This window comes from Merops nubicus, unplaced genomic scaffold (assembly GCF_000691845.1).
Source record: "Merops nubicus isolate BGI_N331 unplaced genomic scaffold, ASM69184v1 scaffold20304, whole genome shotgun sequence".
Taxonomy (NCBI): domain Eukaryota; kingdom Metazoa; phylum Chordata; class Aves; order Coraciiformes; family Meropidae; genus Merops; species Merops nubicus.
Window position 1 is genome coordinate 18,530 of NW_008606505.1, and position 18,288 is coordinate 36,817.

The 18,288-nt window shown below is 41.9% G+C and overlaps 1 protein-coding gene across 1 annotated transcript in view; it reads left to right on the forward strand.

The window, feature by feature from the left end:
• The window catches only part of POLQ (polymerase (DNA directed), theta), a gene marked incomplete at its 5' end in the record, with an annotated part of 29,995 nt that extends 18,505 nt beyond the window's left edge, over positions 1 to 11,490 (forward strand). The window contains 7 exons of the mRNA XM_008939678.1: positions 1,318 to 1,436; positions 2,088 to 2,272; positions 2,629 to 2,740; positions 4,407 to 4,531; positions 5,996 to 6,149; positions 7,829 to 7,944; positions 11,377 to 11,490. Of these exons, the coding sequence (XP_008937926.1) occupies positions 1,318 to 1,436; positions 2,088 to 2,272; positions 2,629 to 2,740; positions 4,407 to 4,531; positions 5,996 to 6,149; positions 7,829 to 7,944; positions 11,377 to 11,490 (925 nt within the window). The remainder of the gene's footprint in view (positions 1 to 1,317; positions 1,437 to 2,087; positions 2,273 to 2,628; positions 2,741 to 4,406; positions 4,532 to 5,995; positions 6,150 to 7,828; positions 7,945 to 11,376) is intronic.
• Positions 11,491 to 18,288: the final 6,798 nt, after the last annotated feature.

An 18,288-nucleotide genomic window follows, 5' to 3' on the forward strand; every position in this document is an offset into this window, starting at 1 on the left:
CAGCCTAAATCTGATAGGCCTTCCAAACATTGTTCCAAACTGTCTTTTATGTTAGCAATTACTATTACTGTTCCTTCCTCTTGTTGTTAGAAGCTTCTAACCAAATGAGTGTAGCTAAATTAGATCATGGTGTAAAGCACTTACTCACCAACTGAACTGGGAACCTATGCTGGACAGTGTGATTCTCTACAGTTCCCTTATGTTGTGCCTCACCTTTATTTCTTTTGAAGATTTATTCCTCTGACTTTGTGCTATCTTTCATCTCCTTGATCCCCCCTATCCTTCAAATGGCAAGGTAGAAGAAGAAAAGGAAGTGCACAAGGGGAAGAGCATGATGTCTTTTCTGTGCTTGTCTGAAACTAGTCTGAGAAATACCTTTTCATTCTGATGAAGAAATTGCTCAGATCCTTGATCCAAACGTCAAGGACTTACAAAGGCCTTTTGGCTTCCAGTGAAGAACTCAATGGACTGGCTGGTAGACAGGTGCTGACGGGAGTAGGTGGTGTGGATGGTGTCACATCTGTGCCCTGTTCGATGGGTGCACTGATGGATACAATTTCATCTGCACATACCAGTGGCTTGGTGAGACAGGAGAGTGAAGCAAGCCTGAAGAGGCTGCAGAGTACCTGTATGCCACTGTAAAATTCTGACCTTCTGGAAAAGAAAATCAGGTTGCTTTGAGGCAATTTTTTTTGTCAGTCTTTAGAGAGGAAACATGCAGTGTTTTATGAGCGTGTCTTCTGCAGCTATCCACAGTCATGAGGCTGATGTTGTGCATGCAGTTATGAGCATGTCTTCTGCAGCTTGTGCTCTGCTTTCATAGGCTTACGTGTATGTGTGCATGCATCCACAGTCATGAGGCTGATGTTGTGGGGAAATCTGCTCTGTTTCTACCAGGTATGGGATGGTGGAGGCATTCTGCACATGGGAATGATGTTGAAGATCTGGTGCTCAAGGTGGAGTGTTGAATTTTTAGGGTTCCTGTAGGACTCCTTTACTATCTTTCTGGAATGCATTTATCACGGATGTGGGGCCTTTCATCTTACGTGTTTTGGAGTGGAAATACCCAGTTTCTGAACCAAGCCCTGAATGTACTAGAAAGATTTATCCCTAAATCTGGTTCAGAGTCAGTAAAACCCTTCAGATGTACACCTCTGTCAAATTCCCCAACAATCAAATGTAGGTATGGATTGTCCACAGGGGTGAAATAGAGGCTACTGTCTTGCTTATTTTCACTGATTCTTTGTGGCAAAAATGATGGTGCATCTTCAAGTGTTTTAGAAATTGGTGAAGAACAGTCATTCTTTGTCTCCACAGATGTAGAAAGCGTTCCAGTATTTTGCTTAATGGCCTGAAGGTTCAGGCTGAAGACAGATCTGAAGAAAGAGGAATACCATTTTCTGTTAGCATGAGGCATGCTTTTGTTCCCTTCCCAGGTAATGCCAAGATCCTGCTCTGTAATTGTTAAGAATATAGGTAACAAAAAATCCTAGCTCTAATGAAGAGTTAAGAGTTGATGGCAGTGTATATCTGACTAAGCAGCCTACCTGGGAAAACTGAAGCAGTAGTTAGCATGCCCTCAAAATTATTCACAGAACTGTAAAGGAGAGAGTTTCAGCTGGGTGAAGTATTCAGATGTTATAATTCAAATGTTCCCACCTTCATTTCCGCTTGAAGAAAACTTGTTTTTTAAAGAGGTCATTTAGGCAGCTCTTAATACAGAAATTTGACTCTATCTGGTGTTCTTTTTATCCAAATGTCAGTTCCCACATGGCCTGCCCCGGCTCAGTACACTCTGCTGGTCTGATGACTGTGCTGATCGTTCCTACCAGGTGCTAGACTTTTAAACACATACCTGGTTGGGCACTTGCCTGTGTGTTGTTGATGGATTGTAGATACAGGGGCTAAATGGAAAGCAGGCAGGCCTGGACATTGGAGAAACAGGATTTGTCTAATGGAAATGGTTATGGAGAACTGTCAGAGCAAAAGGTACCAGGACACCTTCAGTCCTTCTTGCTAGAATGTTGGTTGGAATGTTGCTGGAGTAATTTATGAAATAATGATTTCTGCTACTGTCTTGGCTCTAGGTGGCTTGATCTTGGCTGCTGATTACTCTCAGCTTGAACTGAGGATCCTTGCTCATTTGTCTTGTGACTGTCGACTTATTCAAGCTTTGAACAGGGGTACTGACGTCTTTAAGAGCATTGCAGCAGAATGGAAGAGGATTGATCCTGAAGCTGTTGGAGATAGGACCAGGCAACAAGCTAAACAGGTAATTTTTACGAAAAAAAGTCAGCAGCAGCTTTCTGGGCAGGAAGGTTCAGTGTTTGAAACATCAGGGAGTCACAATGATACAGTTTTATCTTGGGGTTTGGCCATGATTGTTTAATAGTTTCTTTGTATGTTCACCCACCCTCAGTATGTTTCAACTGGAGCTGTCTGGATTTTGAACAATGAGGGTGGAGAAAAGCAGCCTGAATGGCTTGAACTTAGAGGCAGTCTTTTCTTCTTGAATGCTTGTACTTTTCCCCATACGCTTGTCTTCCAGTGAATCACATTTTGGTTTGGCTCTGCTTTCTCTGCATGGCTCACCATATGGTTGCTGTTCTTCACACTGTCCTCTGGCAGATTTGCTATGGAATCATCTATGGAATAGGAGCAAAATCTCTAGGCGAGCAGATGGAGATTGATGAAAATGAAGCTGCCAGTTACATTGAATCCTTCAAATCAAGATACACAGGTTTGGATATGCCTGCTTGGGAGCTATGTGGTGGTGGTTGTTGGGTTTAATCCTTTCTCTCCGATGTTTGTTCAAATCCTAAATTTGTCTCAGCCCTCTACTACTCCTGTATCTTTTTCAAAAGCCTTTCATTGTGAAAAAGTCCAGCACATGAGCACAGTAGTTTGATAGTCCATAACGTTTTACCTTACGTTCTGGTTTTATTAATTTTTAGGACCTTGTTATTTGCTTACTACATTAATTGTTTTGGTGGTTTTAAAAGTTATTTCATAAGCCCTTGGGGATTCATTTTAAGACTCTTAACTTTCTGGATAAGAAACACCCTTTTCCTTATTAAAACACATAGCTTCAAAGAATATGCAATACCACTTTACACCACAGTTAAAATTTTTAGATGTAGCCATTTCTCTCTTCTTGTCTTCTGCTTTCTTTGAGTTTAAAACTATTTTGCCTGTAAACCTTAAATTTTTATCCATCTATTCAACGCAACTCTTCCATATTTTGTAAGTAGACATTGTTGCATTTTTAAGAAGCAAATTAATTTTTAGGAAAATTATAGAAAGAGTAGAGCTGCAATAAGAAAAAGAATGGAGGACAAATTGGATGAGAGACAGCTAGCTCTAATCATAAAACTTCAAAATGAGTTGGAAAATTATGTTCTGGAGATTCGGGGTTTGTTTCTTTAGGAGAGAGATACTGAGAGATATGTCCTATTAAGAGTCTGTTTAGTCTCCAGTAATTTCTGGATAGTCTTTCCTTCATTAGAAATAACTTCCTGCTTCCTCCCTCTCGCCACACGTGTGTCCGTACAAGCTCTGCAATGTACCATCTATTGTGACATCACTTCTTTCCCAGGCTGATATGCTAAATTACATACCTAATACATTGACTAATGCTGTCAGTCTTGAATAGAATCATTGAACAGAATCATAAAATCATTTAGGTTGGAAAAGACCTTTAAGACCATCGGGTCCAGCTGTTAACCCAGCACAGCCAGGTCCACCACTAAACCATGCCACTAGGCACCATCTTAAATAGCTCCTTTTACATTTTATATCTTTAAATCTTGGGAAGAAACTGCCTGAAGTTAACTTTTTCCATGTTAGTGCAGTTGTTACCTGAACTTGCAGTGAAAGGGACTCTTCGTTGTCTCACCTTTCTTTGACCTATGTTTCTTTTTAACACCTTTGGTGGATTCACTTCTTCCCTTGCAAAGTGCAGGTGTGTGAATTTCTTTCATCCTTGAATCTGAAGTGACACGGCCTGAAGTCAGGCAGCCTGAGGCATCAGAGGCCCTGACTTCTGCTTTCAAATTACTCTCTTCCTACTACTTGTCTTTCCAGTGCTTGTCCAGGTCCTGACCTCTCCATTGTCAATAGTACACGTATGATCCTCTGTGCCTGGGCGCTCTGCAGAATGGACTTCCTACCTCCTTGTGCACAGATGGATATTCTGACACTGTCTCTCTTCCACCACAAAGGTCTTAATAAGTTTCCCAGCAGAGCTGTGAACAGGCTGAATGAGTGTACTCTTGTCTGCTGATAGATGCTAGGAAACTGGAAGAATTACCTTTGTTTTGCTTAGGTGTCCCAGACCCCTTTCAGTGACGCCAGTGAAAACCCAGCATGCAACAGCAGCTGTTCTAGGAAAACCTTTTCTTCCACAGGGATGCAGAAATTCTTGAGGGACACAGTGAGGAGCTGCAGAAAAGATGGATTTGTGCAGACCATTCTGGGAAGACGGAGATACCTGCCAGCTATCAATGACCCAAACCCCTACAGTAGAGCTCATGTATGTTGAGTGCTTTTTAATGTTATTAAAAATTTATTTTTAAAGCATGAGATTTCTTTGCATATCTGTATCTGCGGTTTTACAGGGTCTATGAGCCATTTTGGTCACAACCTTCTACTTTTTACTTAGTTCATTGTTCCCTCAGTAGTTCTCTAAATAACAGCTTTTGTCATGGTCTGCTTGACGTAAGTCTTCTGTGACGGGGTGTACAGCTATCATCACTGTGCTAACCTCACTTCAGAACTCCCACATTGGAACTGGAGTGAGTAATTTATTGAAATAAGTGGACATGATTTTAAAAATCCACACAGCTTTAACTCTTCCAGACAGTTGCTCCCACTTAGCAGTCTTTGTATGTTATATGCTATTAACACTTGAACAAGAAAGGGCATTTAAGCCCTATATTTTGTGGTATTTGTTTCTTCTCTTATTTCCTGTCAAAGGAAAATTGCTCTAACTTGCTAGATAAATAGTTACTTGACGTCATTGTGAAGGCATATATTTTTTTGTTTTTCAAGGTAATTTTGGACATCTGTCATAGACTCTACTTCAGTAAGAGTGAATTGACCCCCTGGGGTGATGTTGGTGTGTTTCTGTGGGAACAAAGCATTATACTTCTCACTAGGAAGCTGGATCAGGTCATGTGGAATTAGAGACTAGAGTAGAACAGGGATAAAGCGTGGGGGAATGTGTGCTCCAAGTAGTTGAAAGTGAAAGGAGGAGACTATCAAAAAACTTTTGAGATTTTTTTAATCTGAAGGATACTTCATCATGAAGCTTTGTAGATGCACCTTCTCTTCAACTTTGATTTATTCTTTAAAATAATATTAAAGACAAGTTAATTATCTTCACATTTATTTCAGCTTCCTTATAACTTTTAGCACACATTTCAGATCTAATCAAAGAGAGAAGAACCTTTGAATACAGTTTTTTTGTCTGAGGAGGGTGTTGGTAGAGAGATTGCTTGTGTGGAAAAAAAAATGTGTCATAGTGTGGTCTGGTGTGTTTTTACACATTTACAGCACAGCTGGAATACTCTGGCAGTCAGAATTCAGTGTAACATACCAGTTTATTAGTCCATGTAATCCAGCTTCTTGCCTTTGGTTATCCATTCCTGATGGTTTTTAAGATAGTCAGAAGTGTCTTGGATTACCTGTGAGAATTTTCTGCTCCTCATGAAACTGTTATCATGTGTAAATGCTTCTCGTTCTTGTGGCTTGTTATTACCCTTAATATTAATTCTAAATTTGTGGAAATCCTGCTTCTCTCAGTCACCTGGAAAAATTTTGTGTCTGAAGCTAGTCTAGTTTGTCTGTCTTGGGCAGATACAACAAACTCTTTATCTGGAGGTTTTACTATGCCTGTATTTGGTCATGTATTTATTCTTTTTAATGAAGTGCATGTGGTATGCTGGGTTTAATTTATTTTTTTGGGTAGGTTTTGAGAACAACTATTTCTATTTAGGCAGAGCGACAGGCTGTGAATACAACTGTTCAGGGATCTGCTGCAGATATTGTCAAAACAGCCACAGTGAACATTCAGAGGCGCCTGGAAGCTTTCTCCTCTGTGACCAAGTCCCACGGACATCTGGAGAGCTCTTTCAAGAGAGATAAGACTGGTATGCTCACCTCCACCTTGCACACTAGAGCAACACTTTCAATGTTACTTAGTAAAAAAAAAAAAATTAATAAAATTGCCTAAAAAAAAAGGAAAGAAAATGTCTTCTAACCCCGACAGTGGCAAGTCTGCAAAAGTTGGCAGTGGGAGTCCACATGTGATGTGGTCCATGATGTTACCACAGAATTGTTCAGAAGTAGGAAGGAGAAACTGAGCAGATACTCTGGTTTCAAAGGAAGTGAATAAATATATCTTTATAGAGTGGAACAACTTCTAGTTCAAAAAATACATCATTTTGTTAGAATTAAGTCTGGGATTTGTTGACTGGAATTTGATGTACAGAGGCTCCACATGAGTATGTTATGAAGGACTTGAGAGTATAAATTTCTTCTGGCTGAAGATAGCAAGGTTGTGCTGGAATATTCATTCCCAGAGGAGCACTACAAAGACTTTTTTTAGTGTAGTATAGATGTGTTTCTTCATCAGTCGTATTTTTAGAAATACAGCGTAAGGGATGGAGTGCTAACGTTCTTTGATAGTTCATATGCTTCAACCTGAAACATGAAGCTGTCTTAATATGAGGGTCTGATTTGTAGGACTGAGAAAGAAAACTAAATAATTAATTGCCACATCTCCAAAAGTATGTCAGGGAGTTTTATTTTAGAGAGACAGGATTCAGAGGTCTGATATGAGTAGAAGGCATGTGGTTGCCAGAGCTTCTCACCCGTTCCAGGAGCAGCAGCTACTGACCTTTGGCCAGTGTAATTGTTGGAAGGTGGGTAGACACATTTGTGACAGTTTTTCCTCCTTTTGATACCAGCTCTTTCAAGAACTGGAAAGGATTCTTTTTCAGCAAGTTATAAATTGCCTGTGCCATCAGGGAAGCATCCTGCATCACGTGGCTTCCTCAACATTGATGCTTCAGTGTGAGGCTTGTGTGAGGAACTGATGATGCTGTGAAACCCTTCCTGTAGTTGTGGAGTCCTCGTTAGCTAACTTGAGAAATAAATAACGTTTGAGTCTGTGTGTGTCAGGTTGTATTTGTGTTTTTTTGTTTTTTTTTTTTGTTTTTTTTTTTTTAAATTTTACCATGGAACAGTTTGTTCTGTTCTATTTTTGTCAGGCAAGGCCTATCAGGATCCTGTTTTTGTCAGCTGCTACCTTGTTTATTCAAAAACTGCTCTTTTTTCTTTCCTTTTTTTTAATCAGGAGTAGTAGCTACATTTTCAGATAACTGCATTCTGGAGAATGCTTACTGCCTTTTTAGACTAGCCATGAAAATGATTTTGTAAGAAAATCAGAATCCTAATTCATTGCTGGAGAGAACATTGTAAACCGACTTCTGATTAAACTTGACATAATTTTGTTTAAAATTTACTTTTAAAACAGATGGTTCAGGAGACACAACTGTCTCTTGCTTCTGTTCTGATTCATATCTTTATAACGTAAGGTTGAAATGTTTATATCTAAAATGCTTTTCATTAACATTTTTCTCTCAGTAGCTGTACAAATATTGATAGAACAGTAATGTTTTGGGGTTTTATCTCTAGGCATGGGCTTTTTCATTTTAAAGTTCCTTATGTTCTTTTTCTCATCATTAAGAACATGTGAGGGTGTTTTAATTACAGGAGACATGCCTTTGCATAATGGTATCTAACAAACTGCTCTTCACTTGTGTAGGAAAACTAGTGAGGAAGAGGAGCAGAGGGATGCTGCATCCCATCAGCGGAGGTTTCTTTATCCTTCAGCTGCACGATGAGCTCCTCTATGAGGTTGCAGAGGATGATGTCATCCAGGTACAGCCATACAGTTACTTTTTCAGCTCTCTACTGCATTATGATGTTTCAAACAAGCCTTCCTTCTAGGGGCTCAGCTTCTCTTCCCTGAATCTTTGCTCTCTGTGCACTTAAAGGTCTGTGAAGATGGTGTTAAATTGGTTTAAAAATTGTATTCTATACCCTTTTGTTTTCAGACTCAAGTTCCTTCTTCCAGCATGTGCTTTGATGCTTTTAACAACAGTTTGTGCAACTTCCTGCAACACTTGATAAGTGAAGTAGCTTGATGTTCTCAACAGGGTTAGGGGGATGTTTCTCTGAGTTTAGAGGCTTGCCTCCCTGTTTACACTCGTGTCTTCTGGTGCCTAACTTAGAACATGCATTGTTACAGCTGTGGTTAGTACTCTTTGTAGTGAAAGGAGGATTCTGTACTTTTGGTACTTGTTTCCTCATTCCCTACCTATGGGTCTTTCTGGTAGGAGTGTTATGGTGCTGGTTATCAGCATGTCTGTGTGCACTCCTCCACTGTGTAGGTGCTCCTGTGCCTAGGCATAGTGGTGTCTGTGTGACAGCTTTCAGCAGCAAGTGTTTTAGCCATTTGTTGGCAGCTCCTTGTTCTCCCAAGTTGGGAGCACAAATGCAAGAGGGTTCTTAGTGTGTCCTTCCACAGCCCTGTGGAATGTCTTCTTCCCAGTTCTGTTCTGTGCATACACATCCTTAATGAGAAAAGGCCCTCTCCTGATGGCAAGCAGGAATACAGAGAGCTTTCAGCAATACCGACTGGCCTGAGTGGGTTTTTTTGGGGTGGTGTTTTTTTTTTAAGTAAGAACAGAAGGTTAATATTTTTCTCCTGAATCTTAGCTCAAGCTTCTATTCATTTTGCCAGCTCTGTTCAGACATCTGCTGCTTCAGTCCAGGTAGGCTGTATTAGAGATGAAAAGGCTTCTAATTTTCTTTCTGTAGAAAACTGAAATCCCCTGAGTACAGGCCTTTATTTCTTTAGATACTGACTCCAAGTTGTCACAGTGTCCCCAGAAGAACTGGGGCCAAGTAAGTGGATTTGCTTATTATCTAATATATTTCCGTTTTTCATTAACAACCCCAACTTCAAGGGCAGTTATTACCAGGTTTTCTACTTGCCTTCAGCTATAGATCTGTCCATAGATTTTTCTGGGCAGTCACTTAAAACAGCATATGTATACAAGGTGTGTTTTCTAGACACAGGCTTTCCTTGTGAGTGCCAGATTTGCTTGTTTCTCAACAATTTCTGTCTAGCTGAGGCAACAGGGTACTTCTTACCCCTTTGAGTTAATTGTTTTTAGGGACAGAAAAGATATCTTCTTTTCTTTTTTTTGGTGATAATATTGCCTACTTTCCTTTCAGATGCAGTGCTAGAATTAGCACTGTAGAATTATTCTACAGTGGAAAGATCTAGGTTGGAAAGGTTCTCTTGAATTTTCTCCTTCTTAAGCCTTCATGCAAAGTAGGGCCTGAATTAGTTAGTCTTTTTGAACTACAATATGACTTTCAGTTAAAAAAAGGTGAGCATTTCCTGGTTTCTGTATTGGTGAGGGTTTTTTTTTCTTATTTTTCTGCCACCAAAGCTTTATTATACTGTAAATCATCTCTCTGCTGCAGCAGCAATTTTTATTCAAATAAGGAAGTTTGGTCACATGCGTGATGCTAGCTCTGGCTTATTTTCAGCTGCTGAAGTGCACAAAAGAAAACTAAAATATTTTTCTCTGGATCTAGGGATTTGTGTTCCAGTAAGACTATCCTTACAAAAGTTTGGAAGAGAAACAATGCTAGTGATAGACTGCAAATGAGAACAGAATGAGATCCGTGAGCTCACTTGCCTCTCATGAAAGAACACATTGGGGTCGTGCCTGGTTTTTCTTGTGCTAAGGGTGTGACATGCCTGGGGCATCAGGGCAGAATGTCAAAGTGAAGATAGGGACCTTTCAGAGCTTACCACAACAGCAAGGCTGTGATAATATTTTTGTGTCTCCCCTGCAACCACCATCACTTGTTCCAAGTGCAGCAGCCTTAACTTGATGCTCCTCACTGTGTGCTGGACCTGTAAATGTTCCCAGAGAATCATCTTCTGTATGGTTCATGTTTCTTTTGAAATACTAGGCCCCAGACTTGATCAAGGATGGAGAGGTTTAATAGAGTGGAAAACTGATCTGTGTGTCACACAAGTAACATTTTCTTTTTCTAGGTTCCAGAACTGCTTTGCTTTCTTTCTTACAACAGTGTGCCTTGCTTAAGCCCTGTTCAGTTCTTAACATCTGATAAGCCCATTTTTTTCCTGGCCAGGCAGTTATTTTTCATCCTGGTTTTGAACAGTAGATTGTTTCTATGCTAGTTCTCTGCCCTGTTTCTGTCTACTCTGTATTCCTCTGTGCTGAATTACATCTTATTTCAAAGCATTTTTCTGGGTTATCAAGATTATTTTGAAACGTGGTGCATACAGACATAGGGTTTTGGAGACAAATCTCTCCCTAGTTCTTAATGCTGCTGTAAACTTGTCTCTGATCTCCTCAAATCCCTCCTCCATTCCCCAGCAAAAACTGTGGTGAAATTTCTACTGTGGATGTCTGAGGGCATTATGAAAGCTCATGGAAGGGTCAGAGAGCTTGAATAGTTCCTGTGTTGGCACAGTGGCCTCTGGCCAAGATGAGGAATTTTAGAGCCTCTTTTTGTTGGGCTCTGGAAAGGTTTGAGAGTTGGGTGAGGCCTGAAAGATTCATTCAGATAAGTAATACAGAACAGGCTGGACTCTGCCTGGGGCTTTGGGTAGGAAGGAGAGTCCTTTTATGCAGGACAGGTGTATACAGTCAGGAAAGAAAAAAAAGCAGTCTCTTACAATATAAAATGTTGCAGGCAAAAATATCTTCTGGTCCCCTAACTGTACTGAAATGAGTATTTTCTTAGGAATACTTTTGGAGGGCAGCAAACATTGGAGTTGCCTCAACAAAATAGTGAAGGGGAACCTGGGCAGTATTTCTAGTACCTGCTTTGAGTGCAGTCTGCTTTCCCAGAGGTTTCTCACTTGTGATTCACAGGGTGCTTCTTGTGCTGACACAAGGAAGCGGGGAGGAACGCTGTTCTTTGCCTCTGGTGTGTTTTTGTGTCTTGCTTTCAGTACATTGAAGTTTTCAGAACAGACTCTCAAGTGTTTAATGGAAACTTAATCTTGCCTCTTTCTGAAGTAGTCAAACAGTGGAGAACCCATCACAACTCTGTGCTGCATAAAATATTACTGGCTTTATAGAATTTCTCTGTTCAGGAACCCTAATCAAGATTAAGGTGTTTGGTTGCATTCCTGTCAGTGCTAAGACAATGCAAATAAATGCAGGAGAGGATTCCAGCTGCCAGGCCACCCCAGCTGCCGACAGACAACCAGAGCACTGAAGTTGTGTACATCTGACATTTCTCATTTTGTTGTAGGTTGCTCAGATTGTGAAGCACGAGATGGAAAACGCCGTCAAACTCTCGGTGACACTGAGTGTTAAGGTGAAAATCGGACCTAGCTGGGGAGACCTTCAGGACCTGGAGCTCTGACGTGGAATATGGTGTTCCTGCCTGTGGTGATGGGGGAAGGCACCATGGACTGGGCAGGGCAAGGGCCTGGGACAGGCCCACGTGTGCAGTGTGATCCTTCTGCATCTCGTGTCTCTGTAGACATGGAAGCAGAGATGAACTCACCAAGCCAAACCCTGCTGGCAGCGCAGCGAGGCGTGCTTACAGAACTGTGACATTACTAATGGTGCCAAAAGCATGGTATTGAAATGAATTGTGTTAAAATATGCTTGGTCTTGTAATGTAAAACAAAATGCCAGAGCCTAATGAATTTATTACATGTGAAATGAGCTGAATTATTTATTAAAACAAGGCACAAAGATAATTTGGCAGTTCTTGTGTGTTATTGCATGTAGGACCAAAAAAAAAAAAATCATTGTCTTTGCACTTAATATTGAATTTTATGGGCCTCTGCTAGGATCACTTTGTACGGAATTCTGCTGCTGATATTCAGTTACCAACGTGACTTTACAGATGGCTGGATTTCTCACTGAGCAGCTGTGCTGTGTTCACAGTGAGTGGAGCCCAGTGCTTGGTTGGCCTCTGACTTTTGGAAAGCATTTTGGTATCTGACTGCTGTAATTCATCCTCCTGCTACCTTGAAGACTGGTCTAGAGAGAGATATTGTTTGGACTCTTTTGGAGTTAACACAAAATGATTTGCAAAAACATTTTCTTTAAAGAATGAAACTGAATTTATTGGTTAAAAATTTAATGGTAATTCATACCTTTTTTGAAAAAAAGGAAAAAAACTTCAGTCTGGCCGGCTGAAGGGACAGCCTTGCTGGTGTTTGAGGTCCAGTCTGTTAAGAGAGGTGTCGCTGAACGGTGGTGAACCTGTGGTTCTTCGTCTCCTAGGGACACCTCATAACCTCACTGTTGGTAGCCTCGCTGAAAACTGCTCGAGTTTCGTCTGCACTTTGCCTCAGGATCTTTGGCTCCATCCCTGTGATCAGGCTCCCAGCTTTCCTGGGAGTTTGGGCTTGCCAAGCTGAGCTGGTCGCGAGACTGACTCGGGTCAGCTGCTGGGATCGGATGCTTCCAAAGAAAGGGCTGGGGCAGGGGTGCAAGGAGGGAGCTCACAGGGAATTCATCTGCCACTACTTGGTGTTATTCTCACTAATACCTTCTGGTCTGGCAAAATCTCACATCACATGGTTTTGTTTGGTTGTGATGCTTACGCAAGTTCAGCTGGTTTTGTTCACTTCATACAATGCCTGACCTTCAATTCTGTTATTTTCATTGTGTGGCCAATGTATGTTACAAGAAAGGGAGGACAGAGGTGCCTCCTGTCACCTTCCTTGTGCCTCTAATTATTTGATCATGCCTCTCTTCTGCAGTTCCTCCCTAATGTAAGCAACCTCTCTCTTCCCGTTCTTGCCTCCTGTGAGAAATTTTCAAGCCCTTAATTATACTTTCATTTCTGGACTTCTGCTGGTTCCTTTTTAAGAGGTGTACTTTGGAATTGCCTCTGTAGCCCGATCTGAGAGGATGCCCACATGGCTTTCAGCAGCCTGCTACCGTGCTCGAGCTTCTCAACTTCAAATGCGGCACTTTTGGCACGGCTGTTATCCTGACATCAGAAGTTCCTGAAAGTGAGATTTCAAGAACGTGGTGATTTTCAAAAGATATTAATGGGGCCCATGTACAAAAGGCCACATCCTGGACACTGATCCACCACCTGCCTGTTGAGCAGCAAAACGGACACGTGGTATCAAGTGGGAGCCCCAGGCGAGGATGTGCTGACTGCCTTTCTCAGCACCGAGCTGGCCTTCTTCCCTGTTTTGTATGTCACTTTATGCTGAGATTCTGTGTGTCCTCCCTGCCTGCTCTCTGCTGTGGGTTTTCTGCCACATCTGTCACCTGATGGCTGAGCTCTTTATCCACAGCATTCGCTTGATAGACAGTTGTTTCTTTCCTTAGCTTATTAAAGCTTTTGTTATTAACAGATCTGGGCCATGGCACCCTGGTGTCTGACCATTTGTGTGCTCTCCCTGTGAAGATGCTGGGTTGGACTCGTTACCAATTCACATGGCCTAATGATTTCCTGTCCCAGGGTGTCATGCAGTGACACACCTGTGCTGTATTTCAGGCCTCACCAGAGCTGCTGTAATTTGAGTTGCTTGTTCTTTGGCACATTACAGTGTTTTCTCCCCCCACGTACTGTCTTCAGAATTTCAGAAGGATGGCTCTCATTTGTATTTCCCAACAAGATCTCTAGACAGGGGTGGTGCTAATCAATATGGGGTTTGGCACAAAACTGAACTTATTTTGCTAAACAGACTCATTGAGCTGATTTTAATTAAGCAGCAATTTGAAGCAAATGAGAAGATAAGTATGGCCACTGCTCTGTGAGTGAGGCGGCTGCAGCATTTGAGTCATATTAGAACTGGCTCTGAGCTGTTGCCTGATTGCTCTTATTTATATTCCTTAATTCTGGTCAGACTTTGTCTATTAGTGTGACTAAGCAGGGGGGCAGCAGAGGCTTTAGGTCGGGTAGGCCGAGGCACTGCTTAGAGCTGTGCAGAAGAGGATACCTGTTATGTTCTGAAGTTGGTAGGAGGTTGGGTGCTTGCATTACTTATTTTTGCCTGTAGGCCCCTCTTTCACCACCTCTGATGGGGTGAGGCCTGTGTTTAGTGGGAAACTGGGCTTTTTTTTTAGTTCTGGACTTGATAACCAGTGTGCAGGTTAATCTCTGCCTTCTTGTAGCCAGGATGGGATGAGTCTGATTGTGTTCTCTCCCTGTTCCTCAGCTGGTTTGTGTATCTCTCTCTTTGCAGACCACTCCTGCTTCGTGTTAGTTGGTGCCACACGGCATGTGCAGTAGCACGCGTGGTCCAGCAGCCTGAGAAGAAGACAGGTGAAAGCTGCAGAAGGGCTGGGAGTTGTTTGTTACAGCAGCCTTGTCACTCCGTGTACACACAATTGCTGCTACTGCCTAGTCCTGCCTTCTGTGTTGCCCTCACCTGTCTGCTGCACCAGCAGGCTGGTGTCTGTCAACAGAAACTGGGTTGGGACCCAGTCCTGACAAAGTCCCCTGGTGGCCAGGAAGGCTGTGTCTTCACATCAGGTGACGCTGTGTGACCCAGCTCCTCGAAGGCAGAGCCCATCCCCTTGGGTGCCGAGCAGCCGCGTTCCCTTGGGTTCAGAGCTGCTCACTTGTCCAAATGACCCGAATTTCGATGCAGCCTCCTGCTGGTGTGGGGCAGAACTTCCCCGGACTCAGGAGCAGGAGCTCCTGACATTGATGTTTGATACAGCTACTTGGTCATTTTCCTGACACACAGACCACAGGCTTGTTTTGCCTTGGTCTTTCTGCTGTAGCTTTCCTCCTGTCCCTGCCTAATGAGAGTGCTCTGTCTGCTTTCTCATAGCTGGCCAGTGGTGGGAGCCAGGCAGGTGACAGAAGATGACACACATACGTTAATCTGATCTGGTTTGGCCCTTTTGCCTTTCTCCCATGATGTTTGCATTTCATCATAAGAATCCTGTAAACTTTTTCCTGCTGTGCTTTCCTACAGATCTGTAGCTATAAAGAGGGAGCTGGCAGCGCAGTAGCTTTGGCTGACATCATTGAGCTCCTCCTGGCAGATCAGCTCAATCCTGTTGGTAAGGGCCCTTAAATGAGCTCACTTCTGCCTTTCTGAGATTTCAGCTTTTAAGCTGAGGCCACAGTGGTGTGACACGTGGTCTCAGTCAGCTGAGAAGCCCAGCTAACAAGGCCAGTGTTCCTGGGGACCAGTACTGTGGTTCTGAGCACCGTGTGAGCTCCCTGCAGTACAGCACAGGAACACCAGCTGGGGCCCAGGTTTTGGCCCTGTGTGAGGCTGCTGGAGGACACCCCAGCAACAAACATGGCTGTGTTTTCCATACCCTGGAGTGAGTGGATAGCATAAATGCCATCCAAAGGCTTTGCATAAACCATGCACCTTTGAAATACTATAAAGAATCAGGGAGTAGAGGTTAGAAAAAAAAAAATCTACACACCAATTAATATCAATTCTTTCCTTTATTTTCTTTCCCTTTTTTTTCTTTTTTTTTTTTTTTGTGTGTGTGTGTGTGTGTGTATTTTTTGGTTGTTACTGGGACTCAGCCTCAGTTAAAAATGCCTTATTTTCCTTTTGTGATGCTGATCTAGGATACCTGTGGAAACAGGAGATGGTTAGCACAGGAGTGTGTGGTTCACCCTAGATAAGCCTTCATTCCAAGATACAGGTAATGACTCGTTAACAAACGCCGTAGGGCTTCTGTCCACATTTCCTTGACACTGAATCTGAATATTGGTTGCTATTTAAAAAAGTACAATGTTTGATTTGTTGATTTTAATCACAAAACAAAACACATGAATGGGAACACTAATTTACGTGACTATTGCTTATACACCTAAGATGATGAGTTGACTACAAATGGCCACACGTAGTTCCTTAATGAGAGAGAGTGTGTTCTTACTCAGACCATACCAAGGCAAAATAACATTCAAGACTGAAATATACTGTGCTTGATTTCACCTTTAGCTTATGGAAAAGAATGTATGGGGGGACCAGGATATTTAAGGGACATAATTAACTGAAATTTTGCTTTTTGCCTGTGTTGCAATGCACATGGTTTATAAGTGGTGGAGACCTGAGGTTGAACACAGCTCTTATTTAAGCTGCAGTGTTTTCTTTGCTTCTTAAATTGTATACCAAAAAATATATTTTTGTATTCATATTTTCATTACAATGCACCCACCCATTGTGGTGTGAAAGGGCTGCTGTAAAACTAATATGTAAACAATTTTAGAGAATTTCTACATGTGATAATATTATGCAATATGTGTAGTAAATAGAGGATTTCTGGTAAATATTTTTGTAACAGGCTCTATTCTGGTAATACAGGGAATGTCTAATTGATGTTCATACTTGAAACATAGAACTGTAAAAAAGAAAATTAGGAAAGATGTCATTATACAAAACAAAACCTGATTCTCCAATTTTCCTTCATCTTGTCTTTAAATTCAAGATTTGAAGCTTAAGTTAAAAATCTTGGAATGGATTTTTTTTTTTTTTAAATCAAGTAGCTTGTACTTCATTGAAGGCTTGCCAACTCTGAAAACATGTAAATAATCTGATGTAATGCATTTTCGCTGCATACTCTGTCTAGCTACAGCTCTAGGTGCAAGAGTAAACACATCTGGTCAAACCCAGAAGGGTGTGTGTGCTGTTGACGTTTTGGTGTCTGGTTTTGGGTGGGGTTGTTTGTGCTAGAGCTCCTGTAAAGAAGACCGTGAGGGAACAGGGTATCCGAATGAACAAAAAGCACTTCAAATTGAACTAGTGTTTCCAGCCAAGGGGGTCGATTGTAACTGAGGAGTGTTATGTTGGAGATAGGTCTGTATGTAGGCTTTTGCTCGAGGTGGTGCTGTCTTAGTGGGAAAGGTGAAAGCACAGGATTTCGAGATCTAGCAAGAAGGGGTGGCCTCGGTTTTCTGCAGCAAGTCAGGCCGAGTGCTCGGAGCGCTGCGGTTTTATGCCTTTCACTTAACAGCCTTTGCAGCAGTCAGGCAAGGCCTTTCAAAAATCCCACACTCCCCCTCATTTCACAATAAATCAGCCAGGCAAGAGTTTTTCTTCCCTCACTGAAGTTTTTAAGTGAAGGGTTTTTTTTCCACATACATGGTAAATCTTGATAGAAAGCATTTAACAGTGTGCACTAACAAACTTATACAACATATACATTACATATATATATTTATATATATAGAATGTCCTATATACAAACATATACAACTTTTTAGATCTCTACAGACTACAAGAAAATTGATAATTATAGTCACAAGTGGTGAACTTAACAGAAATAGTAATTTGTAACTGCCTGGAAATATCTAAAATATGGAAGAGTGGAAAGCAAGATACAGCTGTGACCTGATGGGGAATACTAGAGAAAAGTTGCTTAAAAGTTTAGTATTAAAAATTCTAAGTTTGAGGGTTGCTAGATTCTCATTTCTCTGTTGCATACATATGCAAATGGCAATCTACTGGCAGGTTTGGGTTTTTTCCCCTGGTGTTAAGCTAGAGACTGTTGGCAGCCAAAGTCAGTCAGGCGTTCTGTAAATGACTTGTTGAAGACGCTTTTCTCTCTGGGTGTGCTGTAGTGATTAGCAATTAAAAGATGCTCTTTAGTTTTCATGTGTGATGCTCAAACGTGTGAGCAGGCTCTAGCCCCAGCCTGAAGACGTGTCCACTGACAACAGGGTAATGGGGATCTTTGCAACATTAGCCACCCACATGGGGTACAGCTGAAAACTTACACGGGACCCGTAGCTTCCTTGTCCAAGTGAACCATCTGCTGCCTGGGCACCATGTGCTACCACCCACCAGGGCTGACTGTGTTACACCAGTTCATGGTGGAAACTGGCCCCATAGCCTGTGGGTGTACAAGTGCCTCACTGGAACTGGTAACAGCTTGTCCATCTGCAGCAGCTTGGTGCAGAAGCAAAGTGTAGAGTCGGGTACAGAGCAAACGCTGTCGGGGCAGCCTTGGCTGGGTATCAGTGAAGACTGCTTGGCATCTCTGTAGAAGCAGAGAAGACTGGAATGGTAAGGTCTAGAAAGCTGTTTGGAGCTTTTGAATGACCTGCTGCCCCAAATGATTTTGTTGCCCGAAGACCAAGTGATTTTGGAGTATAGGCCAGAGCACAGGTGAAGTGACTATACAGATTTGAACACAAGTTAGAATTGCTCTAATGTTCTCAATTTTGTCTCATTCTAGATGCCTGGTTAGAGTGGTGCTTCCTCAC